The 14112-nt window shown below is 45.3% G+C and overlaps 1 protein-coding gene across 1 annotated transcript in view; it reads left to right on the forward strand.

Moving 5' to 3' along the window:
- Positions 1-14112, forward strand: part of mgat4b (alpha-1,3-mannosyl-glycoprotein 4-beta-N-acetylglucosaminyltransferase B) — a 109167-nt gene that overhangs the window by 84663 nt on the left and 10392 nt on the right. The window contains exons 7-8 of the mRNA XM_010901086.4: positions 2887-2962; positions 4744-4858. Of these exons, the coding sequence (XP_010899388.1) occupies positions 2887-2962; positions 4744-4858 (191 nt within the window). The remainder of the gene's footprint in view (positions 1-2886; positions 2963-4743; positions 4859-14112) is intronic.

Raw genomic sequence — 14112 nt, forward strand, 5'->3', positions numbered from 1 at the left:
GTCATATTTTCAAAAAAAATATCACAGTTTCTGCCACAATATCACAATAAATGATCCTGTGGGCAGACATGATGTTTCTGCAATCAGGGAAAATTATTCTGCTGTTCTACTTGCCTATTTATGGCCATTTAATATGGCATTAACATGTTATATGTGCCATGGAAATTATCCATTTCCTCATGCCATGAACACACAAGCGTTTCTACATTTTACCAGTAGAAACGAACCATCTACATTTGCTGGTTGTAAGAAAACCACAATATCCCGAATTCAGAGCGATTTCATGAATCTGTAATGAGGAGCCGTCTGAAGTAGACATTGTTTTGCAGTCTCAGAAAGACAAGCTACAAAGCCAGAGGGAATTAGTCAGCCACGCTATCCTGCAATGTCACGGCCGGTAGGAAGTCCAGTGGAACTGCTGAACAAAGACAACAATGTCCACCCTCCACTAGTGAGATCAAGCAATCAAGGAAACACAAAGGCCACAGAAATGACTACACAAAATATACAAACGGCAGGCTCAACCAACAAGTGGAAACACAAAGGCCACAGAAATGACTACACAAAATATACAAACGGCAGGCTCAACCAACAAGTGGAAACACAAAGGCCACAGAAATGACTACACAAAATATACAAACGGCAGGCTCAACCAACAAGTGGAAACACTAAGGCCACAGAAATGACTACACAAAATATACAAACGGCAGGCTCAACCAACAAGTGGAAACACTAAGGCCACAGAAATGACTACACAAAATATATAAACGGCAGGCTCAACCAACAAGTGGAAACACTAAGGCCACAGAAATGACTACACAAAATATACAAACGGCAGGCTCAACCAACAAGTGGAAACACTAAGGCCACAGAAATGACTACACAAAATATACAAACGGCAGGCTCAACCAACAAGTGGAAACACACAGGCCACAGAAATGACTACACAAAATATACAAACGGCTGGCTCAACCAACAAGTGGAAACACAAAGGCCACAGAAATTACTACACAAAATATACATACAACAGCCTCAACCAATGGTGTCTTAGCTTGAACTGTACCGGTGTGGAGAATTCACAGGAGAAATGGAATTAACGATATTTCTCAGAACGATTTGCTCGACTTTTATGCCGCACCCGTTTCAAATTAGTTTATTCGCAGCATTATAGTTTGGTTCTGACCTCCTCCCACATAGTTTTCTAGATGGCAGAAACAGTCTTACCTCTCTGCCACGGTTCCAAAGACAGATGGGTTCCATTTAGGTGGTCACCAAATGGGTTGGACCCGAGCCAGAACACACACAGATATGACAAACATTTAGAACATTTACCGTTGTCTTTGATACTCTAATTGTATCTCAATCTCTGATTGAGATGATGTAGTCACTGATGACTGGGTTCTATAATTTTGACATCCCCAGCACCACAACATTAGAAGTACTTTCTGCCCGAAATATAAGTTGTGAACGAGTGCAGTCGTCAGGCATAACTGTAGAGGCAAAGAACGTATCAAAAGCTTCTTGCCACTGTCAGTCCTCTGATGTAGTCTAATGTCAAGATAAATCCAAGTCTGAAGACACAAATCCAGTCGACCTTCCTCTCAAATGTTAACTGTGAACTCGAAAGCGTGTGTAAAATTTGGGCTGGAACCATGTACCACGCAACCGATTTTGCATTGTCTGTTAAAACCTGGTTAAATTTAAGCCAAAACCAGTTGAGGACCACTGCACGGTTTGCTGAAGCACAGTGCCCCTGGGCGTGCTTAGGGTGGAAACAGGCCTCCTTTCTGTCTCAGTATTATAAATTTATAATCTATTTACTGAAAGGAAGTGAAAGCCTTAGGGGAGAGAACCACATCATCCTAATTGTGCATGCTCTGGGTGTGTCACCAATCTCCTGGGCACAGCCGAGACTCAATAAGCTTATCAAACAATTAGAAAGACAGCAAATATTGAATGTAGTTGTTTACGCGGGGTTCACCGCCAAGTATTGTTTGCGTAGAGCGATTTGGCTGAATTCTGCCGTAATCAAGTCTAATTGTGGCGTTTTATGTTCTATAAGTACGCGCCAACGTACATCCTCAGCTAGACTGGTCCCATTTGCAACCTTCTCCTCCTCAAGCAATAGCTTTATTCTGTATGTAGAATAGATTATTTCTGTACATGTAATTATTGTCAATTACGGATTTAATTTACAAATTCAAATGAAGAATTCAAGTATTTTAGGACGTACCCAAGGGTGTGTTCAGTAGATGCTGGTTGCTCTGAGCATTGTGTTGTTCCTCGTGCCCTGTGAGCTTCTTGTCGTGTGTGTGTAGGATATTGCGTTTACAATGGCCCTTCACATCACAGCTGAGTTTGTACAATCTACCATGTGTCTGTTCCTCCTCCATTTTGTGTGTGCGTGCGTGCGCGTGCGTGCGCGTGTGTGTCAGGGTGGATGGACAGTCATTGGACGGTCGTAAATGTGGTTCCAATAGCCATAGCTAATCTAATCACGCACTATCCTATGGGCATGTGCCAGTAGACGGGGATAGCTTTCTCACAGATTGTCCTACGCTGTGCTTGTCTTGATAACTCATAGATCAGGACCCATGGGCTGCCCCTCTAAGACGAGATCGGGCCTCTATAGGCTCTGGCGACAGTGCAGTCCCTGCTTTATGAATCTGAATGCAGAACATGTGTCAGAGTGATTGCAAGGATCCAGGCCTGAATGGCCGCAAAATAGCAGGACAACGTTTCAGCTCATTGTGTTGTGAGGAAAGCTCCGGGCTGGATGTAGATCATGTGCTGATGCCTTCGTCTGTGTGCACGTGTGTCTGTTTATTTGTGCGTTGTGGTTCTTGACTCGAATAGTATCTTTTATAATCTTCTCTTCCACTCCAGATGGAGAACGAAACAGAATTTGGATTACTGTTTCCTCATGATGTACGCCCAGTCAAAAGGAACATACTATGTGCAGGTAGGAAACCCTGGAGCCACTCGCGGAAACGCGTGTCTTTACAGTGTTAATGACTGGGAGTGTGTGAACTGTAAACTGTTTCTGGGAACGTGGAGACCTCCCAGACTAAACTGCTCAAAGGGCAGCCTCTATAGCTGACATATCATTGGTCTTTGCCTAAAGCTCCCCACAGAGGTTCCTACGGAATGGGTCCGAAAAGCTTTCCGTGAGGCGACGGAGCGATAGCATTAACCTCAGCCGTCTCCGTCCTCTGGCGCTCTGAAATAAAATATTTTGACGAGATTGAGCATTTTGACAGCGGTGCTCGCTCCGAACATGAGGCCCCCACCGCCCCCACCCCCCACCCCCCACCCCCCGGGGGAAGGGCAGGGAAATGTTAGTTTCTCAGGGGCAGGCGGGAGACGTGGAAAGGCCCTAACTCTGTGAGACAGCTGTAGATCAGGGTGGGAGTGTTGTGATCGTGTTGGGGTTTAGTTCCAGTCTTTCAGGATGACATCGGTCATCCGCTCGACCTAACCCTCCGTCCCGAGGACGTGCTGACACACAGCTAGGCCTCTTCTGTCAAAGCGCCTTTCGGGAACGACACGGTGAAGACGAGTCTTGGAGCTTCGATGAGAAGCACAGGAACGTTTGGTCCTGTGTTCGTCGGGAACGTTGTCTGAATTATTCCCGTTCTCCCGGAGAGAGCGTTGTACCAAGCCAGGAGGCCAAGTCCAAAGGAGCCATTAGATCAGGATTTATTCACCTTTCAAATGTCCCTCTGGGGTCCTAAAACGTCTGCACTGGGTTTAATGCTTCAGTGCAGAGAGACACTGCAGACAGGCTCAGATCCACACCTCTAGTCTAAACATCCTTTAACACACGGAGAACACGCAGACAAAAGAGCCACATATGCTTAAACACACTTCTGCTCCTCGTCACCCGGCAGACTTTGGCCATTGGAACGGTCACCGGTGGAAAGAGCCGTGTTTATTTCTCCACCAGCTGGGGATAGGATGAAGGCCATCTGCTGTAGGCCGGCATATCACCCCGCTTGGCCATCCGACTCGCAAAACACGCATCCGGGCTGTCTTCCTTCTCGGTTCCCAGTCCTGGCAGCGGAGCAGCGGGCGACAGGGAAGCTAGGCGAAGTGACAGTGGTTGCGTGGGCCCGCCGTTGAAGCCTGTTGGAGCGCATTAAGCCACAGATTATTCCTTCCTAATCACCTCATCTGTTTAGTGATACACACACACACAGACGCACGCACGCACGCACGCGTGCGCGCGCACAGAGGGAGAGAGCCGTTGTCTCTCGTCTCAACGCGGCAGGCTGGCCAGCTGTCTTTTTTGTTCTTTCTCTTTTTGTTTTTTTTTTGCGTTAATTAGTTGCAGTTTTGAGAGGGAGGTCTTGGGTAGTCATGTGTCTTCTCTCTTGTTTAAGTCCATTCACACGTTTGAAGCTAATTCTATTATTTATACGTTTTTCAACAGGATGAAGCGAAGTGCGTACCGATGAAGTAATCCAGTACTTGTGTTTGATAGCATGCTGAATCTGAGACTGCTTAATTTCACTCCGTCATTCATTTTTCATAGTTTATTAATGTTTTCGACCCTGTCCAGAGCTCTCAATTATTTAACAGTCAAGGCCATGTGGTTGCCATAACGAAAATCCATTGCTCAAAATTACACCTATTAGTTTTTAATTAGGGGCAATGACTGGAGATTGTTACTTTAATGAGAGAAATAAGCGCAGAAAAGAGTGTTTAACTCTGTCTCTTTCATTCCTCCCCTCCGTCTCTCAGCTGGAGGACGACATCGTAGCGCGTCCCAATTACTTCACCACCATGAAGAACTTCGCCTTGCAGCAGCCCTCAGAGGAGTGGATGATTTTGGAGTTCTCCCAGCTGGGCTTCATCGGTAAGTCGGTGTCAAAATGGGGAGCCTAACGCTCCTGTCGACTGTGTAAGTTAAAGAGCAGCGACTCAGTGTGTCACCGCGGCTGCCTTGCGAAGTGACAGCCCAAACTTACACACCGCTGCTGAGTGCTTTATGTGGCAAAGAGCTGTAACCAATGAGTGGACTACAGCCAAAATAACTTACCCACTTCACTGTTACTGAATATGAGAGCTAAAGATTCATACAAGTGCAGGCCCAGAAAGACATGATTAATCATGAAACCTCTAATTACAGAACTGATACTTTCAACGTTGGACATCTGTCAGAACTAAATTTATAAGTACCGTCTTTGAATTAAATCCAGCAAAATTTATTGAACCACTGTTTGATCTCTGCTGAAACCCCACAGAGAATAATCAATAATCAATCATCAATAATGAATTGAATCTGGTGGAGTCTGTCGGGTTGGTGTAGCTGACATGGAGAGCTCAGCTCACTGATGCTGAAGGAGATGGACTAGATTTTGTAGGCAAGGAAGTAGACTCAGTTTGTAGGAGCAGTTTCTGTTACCAAGTAAAGTGAACTGGAGGGGGAAAAATTACAATGCGGCCAAATTCTTTCCGCCAAATGTTATCTCCAGGAAGAAAATAGGCAACGCATACCGGTGTGTTTTAGGGGCTCGTGTGGAGCTAAGTGTTTCTGACCCAAAGTAAAGATGTTTTGACACCCAGTGCCGGGCCAGGTCCCAAGGTAAACGGAACCAAAGAATCCACTAGTCATTGTTTCCGCTGTCTTTGACAGGTGGAGACATGGATCAACCCCGTGGGGGTCTGTCATAAGAAACAAGCTTCCTAACGGCAGCTGCTGACCCACCGTCAAAGTCAGTTGTGTCTTTCTGAATGAAAATGAGCAGCCGTAGGCCTAAACACCAACCCTGTTCCTCACCAGCCACTAGGCCCATACATGTTATTGAAACACGGCGCAGATTGATTTCCAATGATGAACGGAGAATATGCCCAAATAAATTATTCTCTGAGGTCATATCTGGAACTAGGGCTAGAAAATTAGGTCGGTTTATGCCATGGGACTCATTATGGTCTGGATAAAGCTGAATTCTACTTTTGTTATTCTTGTAGCCTTTGACATTTGGAACATTTACATTTTAAGAGGGATCTGGTGTCTTGTGACTCTCTGCTGATCAGTTAATAAATGACTGCAGTCACTTAAAGGCCCCTAGGCAACCGCAGGCACACTCACACGCCCTTTGTGTGGGACACTGCTTCTTGTGCGCGCGTGCGTGCGTGCGTGCGTGTGTGTATGTGTGCGTGCATGCTTGTGCACAGTTATGTCCTCAGCGAAATGGAAAAGATGTGTATTGGAAGTAGCATCAGTGAAGGGGTTGCCATGGACCAAGCATTAGGAAGACACAATGCATTAATTAGGCCCATTGCAAGGATGACATTCGACTTTAACACATCTCTGTTTTTCTCTGAGGAAAACGCACACACACAATACTGCTCTCATACACACTGTCGCATACCCACAATTACTCTGCATGTTCCATGCTCTTTCCCATGAGCCTCTGCTCCTACGGTCTAACTCTTAATAGGTCCCTGAGTGCCGTTCTGGGGCCATCTTAACCAGAGATCGATGGTTTCTCCCCTCTCCCTCAACTTCATCTCTCCAGCACCATCGCCCCAGCAAAGACCTCCCTCATTACTGGCTCCTGTCTGGGGCGGCACTCACAGCAGACTGAGCTCACAGTCTCATGTCAGTTTGTGACGTTTGTCCAGAAGCACTTCGCTATCAGTGGATGGAAAAAAGCAAGGGTCCGTTTGTGAAGTGAAAGAGGGAGATGGGGTATCATTATTAGGGTCAGGCATTGATTCAGAATGATTATAGTCAAGTACCACAGAGTTAGGTAATCGTTCCGATTGGGTCCTGTGTAGGTTACTTGGTAAATGATAGCGCTTACACTGTCAGACTGGGGAGCGGGGGTTGATGCCAATATAAAACATGAACATTTATGAAATGGTATGCCTTTAATTCTTCAAGTAACAGCATATGGTAAATTACAAAAAAATGCAAAACATGCATTGGTTTCTACATGAATTTGATCTTGCAGACCTTATATCAGAGCTTAGCGCTCTGGCAAACCTTCAGGATATTTAAAGATAGTAGCAGTCATTGTTGCATCTATTGGCTGGATTTCAAGTCACATAGACATCCTGACCTACTGGACAAACATGACCTTGGTCTGCTGGGGTCAGATTTCTCCCACAGCCTGTACTATAATTACCTTTCAGTTTCTGAGTCCTCCCACAGCCTGTAATTACCCTTCAGCTTCAGACTCCTCCCAGAGCCTGTACTGTAATTACCCTTCAGCTTCAGACTCCTCCCAGAGCCTGTACTGTAATAACCCTTCAGCTTCAGACTCCTCCCAGAGCCTGTACTGTAATTACCCTTCAGCTTCAGACTCCTCCCACAGCTTGTACTGTAATTACCCTTCAGCTTCAGACTCCTCCCACAGCTTGTACTGTAATAACCCTTCAGCTTCAGACTCCTCTCACAGACTGTACTCTAATTACCTTTCAGCTGCAGGACCTGCAGGATGGAGACCCACAGATGCCATTGTCAGCATTAAGAATTTGAACCTTTTTGTTTTGTAGAAAACTATTGATTTCAAATGAAAACAATGTAGTGAGTTTATTATGATGTAATTTTTTTTTACTATATTCCCTTGTGTTGATACATTTGTTTTGCACAGTTCAGTAAATGCTGATCTAAGGTCGAATCCAAGATCTCTGATCCCAGAGGCAGCTTTATATCTTGTTTGATGTGGTATATGTTGCTGCTGGGGGGGGTGGGGGTGGGGGGGTAAACATGCTCTGAGGTTGCTTAATGTGAGCCTGCTCCCATTCCTCTTTTTAAATGGATGAAACGCAAAGCCAAATGAGCCTCTGACGGATGTCATTTCCACTGCTGTCACTCGCCGTGCTTAACTAAGCATACAGTCTGACTGTCAATTAAGTCTGCAGATCCGCATCTAAGCTTCCAGGCATCTCTCGATTTTCTCATGGTCCTCTTCTTTCTCCCTCTGTTGTCCCCTCTCTCTTTCCATTGCTCTCTAACCTCTCTCTTTTCTCTCTCTCTCGCTCTCTCTCTGTCTCTCTGTCTCTCTCTCGGTCTCCTTCTTCGGTCACATTTAATTGGTGTTCATGGTCCTTGCAGTTGGCCCGTGTCTGTGGGCCCGGTCCGACAGCCATGACTGAGAAAGCGGCTCCCGGGCACGCTTGCCCCAGAGTTTTGATAAGCCGACAGGCTCGCATCTTCCCACTGTCACGACGAGCAGCTCGCCGAATCACCGGGCCGTCAAAAGCATTGGTCACGGAGGAAACCGACCTCGATTCCTTATTCCTCTTCTTCAGTCTGAGGATTAGGAGAAGAACCAGGGAAGGAAGGGAAAAGACCCGTTTCAGATCTCTGCTCAGATGTAGGCTGACTAAGCATTCTGACCCAGTTCGAAGCCATCACCTTTTACAGATTCTAAATGTTCACGTGTCAAAGGAGGAATATAAATAAAACAACGTTTTAATATTATGTGATCATAACGCATTAGTACATGTTTGGAGAGCTACGGCTCAACTCTTTTAGACCAGTGCCGTCAGTGTATTTTGTCAAGGGGCCTCAAAACATAATTATATAACATAATTAGCTGTCATTGTGATGATAATGATCTGAGACACACCATACCAGAACCCCCCACCCCCCGTCCAACAGGATAAGCTATGCAGCACTAAATACAGAATCCCTGAGAGGCGATGGGCGGTCTCTCTGAGACCTAGTTCGATGGGCTGTTCTCTGGCTGGGCTCTCTCAGGTGTTTTTAGGAGCGCTAGCTGGTAGTGGTTAGCTACGGCAACTCTCTCTCCCCTTTACTCTTATCAGCATTCCGGTGCTGACCGTCAAGGTGGGGCTAGCAGTGAGACGGGGCTAGCAGTGAGACGGGGCTAGCAGTGAGACGGGGCTAGCAGTAAGTGCAAACAGGGGGAATCAGAGAGCGACAGTCTGGGCACGCGTGGCAGTGCATATGAGTGCAAGGGAAGAAGGAGCAGTTCTGTGGATTATTGTACATGAACCAGGGGGATTCATGAAGATGACTGAGGCCAAGCTGGGGAGGAAACATCTGGTTTGACTGAATGAGGAACATCAAGTCGATCAACGGACAGAGAAAGACTGATTGAAAGGGAAGAAAAAAAACAGTATGTAGTTGCCGGGACCCCCAACCCTAAATTCCAGTTTGTACTAAGGTATTCCTCAGGAGAATGTCTATCAAAAAGCTGTAGCTTAACCCAACTTGAATCTTGCAACATGATAATGACCCAAAAAACTGAATGGGCTAATTAAACCCCATGTATTGTTTCCTAACAACATGGCTTGATTATACAACGAAATGGGAATGTGGTGGTGCCCTGGAAATGGCTCTTCTCCCCATACACCTCGCTAAAAGGGAGTAGGGCGCAGTTGGCAGCCGTGTCAAGTGACCTACGTTTTAGTACTCGGTTCATAAACCTCCTGGGCAACCCTAACAAAATGCACAAACCATGTCCGACGTAGTGGACTTCAAGTCACCCTACCACGGCGGTTTCAGAGCCAAGGCAGAAAAAACATCAGAAAAATGTCTGACAAATATCAATAGAAATGCATAAAATATGTCGTGTAAATATGTTCATTTTTTCACTAATCGAATGTGTGTTTTTGTGAAAATAGTTTGCAGTGCTGTGTTGCTTAAATTACCCAGTTTAATTATAGTTCATTTCTGCTCATAGTTTATAGCGCCCAGTTTCCCCTTTATAACAGCCAGTTCATAGTTCCCCATTGCCAAAAGATGAATAAAGATATCCGTGGTTTCAGAGACGGTAATCTGATTCAATGACAATGCTGAACACTACATATTTACTCACAAGCTTATCTGCTGTAATATTGTAACAAATTACACTTTTATTAAAAACCATCCATCATACTAAATTTATGGGAAACAATCAATGATGCTATTTTGTTGCTGCCGCAAAGTGGCCAAATTCTAATTAGTGCCCAAGAGACCTTGGGGACAAGGAGAAATGGGAGGGGTCAGGGTACATTGCAAAACCACCGAGTGACCTCCTCTCCTCTCGATCCCCTGCACTGATTTGAAAGAAGTGGACTGGTGAAAGCCAATAATCTGGATGGCAGCCTTCATTTTTATCCTATATTTGTTTTTGTGAGATGCACCTCAGGTCCTGCACTCGTTACTTGTTCAACGGTCTGTGATACACATTAGCACCAAATTTAACTCACGCCGACCGCGTTCCCAAATCTGAAAAAACTCTGAAATGAGTATTACATCCAGAGCATACTGGGTGTTAGTATTCATGGAGGTTTGTCGACGACAAGGCCGGCTCATAGCATCTTTCCTAGATCACAATGGATATATGATGATGAGATAAATCCCACCGTTCCGGGCTCTGTGTACAAGTCAGCATTTCCTGGCGTTGGGCTTCACCTTCTCCTGTGGTTTCCTGTCATTTAGATGCATGACACAGAATCCAATACAATTGACTAGTGTTATGTACTGTACGTACACGCACGCACGCACGCACACGGTCGTGAAACGTGTGCACTGGCATACATGCAAGGCAGTGAATAGTGCTGGCAAGCATACATCGTTAAGACCTCACTGGAGCATTCCCTGCAGCGAGTATGAAAAGTCAGTCTATGAAGAATTTCAAACAAATTCATCTTCAGAGGCTAGTTCCCTGGAGTCATCACGGGACATCCCCACAGAGTAATTAAATAGGACAATAATAAACACCCATTTATTATTGTTATTATTGTTATTTTTGACCACATCAAATATTTCCCTAGAGAAATATATTTTTATAACAATTTACTGCTACCAAGCCGGAGCAAACAGGTTCCCAGAACATCCACTGGACATTCTTAGAACGCCAATGAAATAATGTCTTGCTTTTACCCTGAAACCCACTTAACTGGAATGTTCCATATTGTCCTGATGATGTCCCCTGTTTGCTGGGGTGGTATCCATCCCCCTTTCCCTCACTTTGCTAAATCAGAGGCTGTCGCAGAAGCTAAAGCACACGTCAATGAATTTGTGTGTACTTAGTCAATCTAGCCAACAAACAAAGGTTTCACTAGAAAGTGTATTGCCTCAGGACGTGTCTGTGTGAGTGACCGTGTGTGTCTTTCCAAGAGTGTGTTTGAGGGTGTGATGGTACGTTTGTGTATGCCTACCTCGTTGAGGTGTGTGGTCAGTCCAAAGTGTGTGTGGGCGCGTGTTTGCATGCTTGCGACAGACAGATGGAGGTAGACAGCGGGTAAGACTAGAGGAGTCATTTGGAAGCGGTGAAGGGTGAATGATCGTAGAGGTGAATACTGATGAAAACTCTAGAGTGGCATGTCTGTCTCTCTCTTTCCCTTACCCATCCTTGTCTCTCTCTTTCCCTCACCTATCCCTGTCTCCCCCATTCCCTCAACTATCCCTGTCTCCCCCATTCCCTCAACTATCCCTGTCTCCCCCATTCCCTCACCTATCCCTGTCTCCCCCTTTCCCTCAACTAACCATGTCTCTCCCTTTCTCTCACCTGTCCCTGTCTCTCCCTTTCTCTCACCTGTCCCTGTCTCTCCCTTTCCCTCAACTGTCCCTGTCTCCCGCTTTCCCTCACCTGTCCCTGTCTCCCCCTTTCCCTCACTTGTCCCTGTCTCCCCCTTTCCCTCACCTGTCCCTGTCTCCCCCTTTCCCTCACCTGTCCCTGTCTCCCCCTTTCCCACACCTGTCCCTGTCTCTCCCTTTCCCTCACCTGTCCCTGTCTCTCCCTTTCCCTCACCTGTCCCTGTCTCCCCCTTTCCCTCACCTGTCCCTGTCTCTCCCTTTCCCTCACCTGTCCCTGTCTCTCCCTTTCCCTCACCTGTCCCTGTCTCTCCCTTTCCGTCACCTGTCCTTGTCTCTCCCTTTCACTCTTTTAGTTTCTGTCTCTTGTCACCCAGGGACCATGACATTTTTTTTGTCTCTCTTTCTGTCTCATCTTCACTCTCACTCCCTCTCTTCATTTCATTCTCTCTTCCTCCTCTTTTCTCTCTTCCTCCTCTCCCAATCTCCTCTTCACTGTCTCTCTTCATTTCACTCTGTCTCCATCTCTCACTATTTCTCCCTCTTGCCATACCTCTATCAGTTCTAGCTACATCTGGTATGTGTATCTGTTAAATATGAGAAGCTGAAAACTTTCTAGAAATGGAATGGTTACTTTATGCTGTTCTACAAAAGCTATTTTGGTACTCTCTCTCTACACGCACGCACGCGCACACACACACACACACACACACACACACACACTCACACTCAAAATATAAATGCACGCATTACCAGTCAAGGACACAGTCACATTAGACTCTGAACTGAGGCCAACATTGTAGAAAATGGGAGACAGTTAATGCCTCTTTAAAATATAGATGGAAATTGAATGTTATGCTTTTAACATTTAACCTAAAGCATTGTCTTACAACTCCACTATCAGCATTGAAGTTCTGGGTTGTGCCTTTAAAGGATGTTGAGTGCGTGCGTGCGTGCATGTGTGTATATGTGTGTGTTTGCGCCAGAGACAGAGAGAGAAAATAACTCATGCTCACACTTACTTAAAACACACTTGTTTATCTCATTCCCTTCACTCGTACCCAATTCCACACGACCACGCACATTCTCACACTTCCTTCCAGCATCACACCTCCCCTCTGTCTTCCTCTCAGTCTGTATGGAAATGCTAGCAAAATGATTAGCACCCTTGATAAAGATGAGCATAAAAGAATGAATTCAATAACTAACACAAATAGCGAGCTTTGGGCTATTATTTTATGTTAACACAATTGTTTATTGAAATACTTAGTTTAATAAGAAAATATTACAGATATTCTCAAAATGAATATTATTGTGCTCCGTCCAAGCACAACACTGAACCTTTTACTAAAATGTTTTGTGAGACTGAGTTTAATCACCAGAACATTTGGTAATGGATTGGTGGAGCAATGGAGTGCAAATGATTTGGATGCTTGTCATTTAAAAAAATCTAAGTTATAACAAAATCTTTCTCTGTGTTACAACACTTATTTGGAGCACACACTCCATCTTCAACTCTGTGTATCTCTCCACCCGTCTCTTCCGTTTCCCACACCAGGTTCTAAAATGACTGTGTCATGTGATCACCTGACCTATAACCCTCTCCTTCCTTTCCTCTCTCTCTGCTACCTCCCTGATTTTCATTTCTAATAAACTCCTTGCTTCCTCTCTCAGTCTGCCTCCACTCTCCCTCCTCCTTCCTCTTCATCCCCTGCATCATCCATCTCCCTCCAATTCCCTCTCTTTTCACTCCCTCTTCTTCTCTTTTAACTGGGTCTCTACTCACTATTATCCCTTGGTTTCGACCAATCTCTCCTCCTCCCTTCTCTCTCTCTATTTTAAACACATGGTTGTGGGGGGGGGGGGAGGCTGTTGCCAGCCATGTTATTGTTCGCACTACTTCTTTCCTCTCATGCTCATGACAGGAACACACTTCCTCCCTCCCACAGTTCGTCCAGGACAGTTGTACCTCTGTCGAGAGGTTGTACGAATAGGGAGGGGTGAGGGAGAACGGTGATTACCTCAGCGGACATGATAGAGCATGAGAGAGGATGAGGTAGACCGCATTTCCTCTGAAGGCATGGTGTCGGATGAGGGCAGGATGAGGAAGAAGACATTTCCTTTCGTAGGAGTGGTGTGGGATGAGGTAGAACAATCATTAACTCTGCAGAGATGGTGTAGGATGAGGGAAGGATGAGGTAGAAAGTGTTACCTCTGTGGAGATAGGGTTTACTATGAAAGAGGGATGAGGGCGAACGAAGCAGATTTTTCCACTGATATAGGAATTCATTCAGAACATAGGACCCCATTGAGTGCATGCGTGGGTTGTCGAGTTCCTGTGCGTTTTGATGGACTATGTGTCTTATGAGGAAATAACAAGACCATTATATCCTTTATACAGCACAGGAAAAACAATATTTCAGTTCTAAAAATGTAGTTAATTGAATCCATTTAGTTTTTCAGGTCGCTATTTTAGCTGCGATGGAAAGGAGCTTTAAAGAATAACACTTTAATGCCTGTAAAATAACTGTATTCCCATTTAACAACGCCCTGTATGTGTTCTTGTAACCGACTTGGTGACTCTGTTAAATTTCCTCCCTAATGCATTA

The sequence above is a fragment of the Esox lucius genome, chromosome 4, assembly GCF_011004845.1.
Source record: "Esox lucius isolate fEsoLuc1 chromosome 4, fEsoLuc1.pri, whole genome shotgun sequence".
Classification (NCBI taxonomy): Eukaryota; Metazoa; Chordata; class Actinopteri; order Esociformes; family Esocidae; genus Esox; species Esox lucius.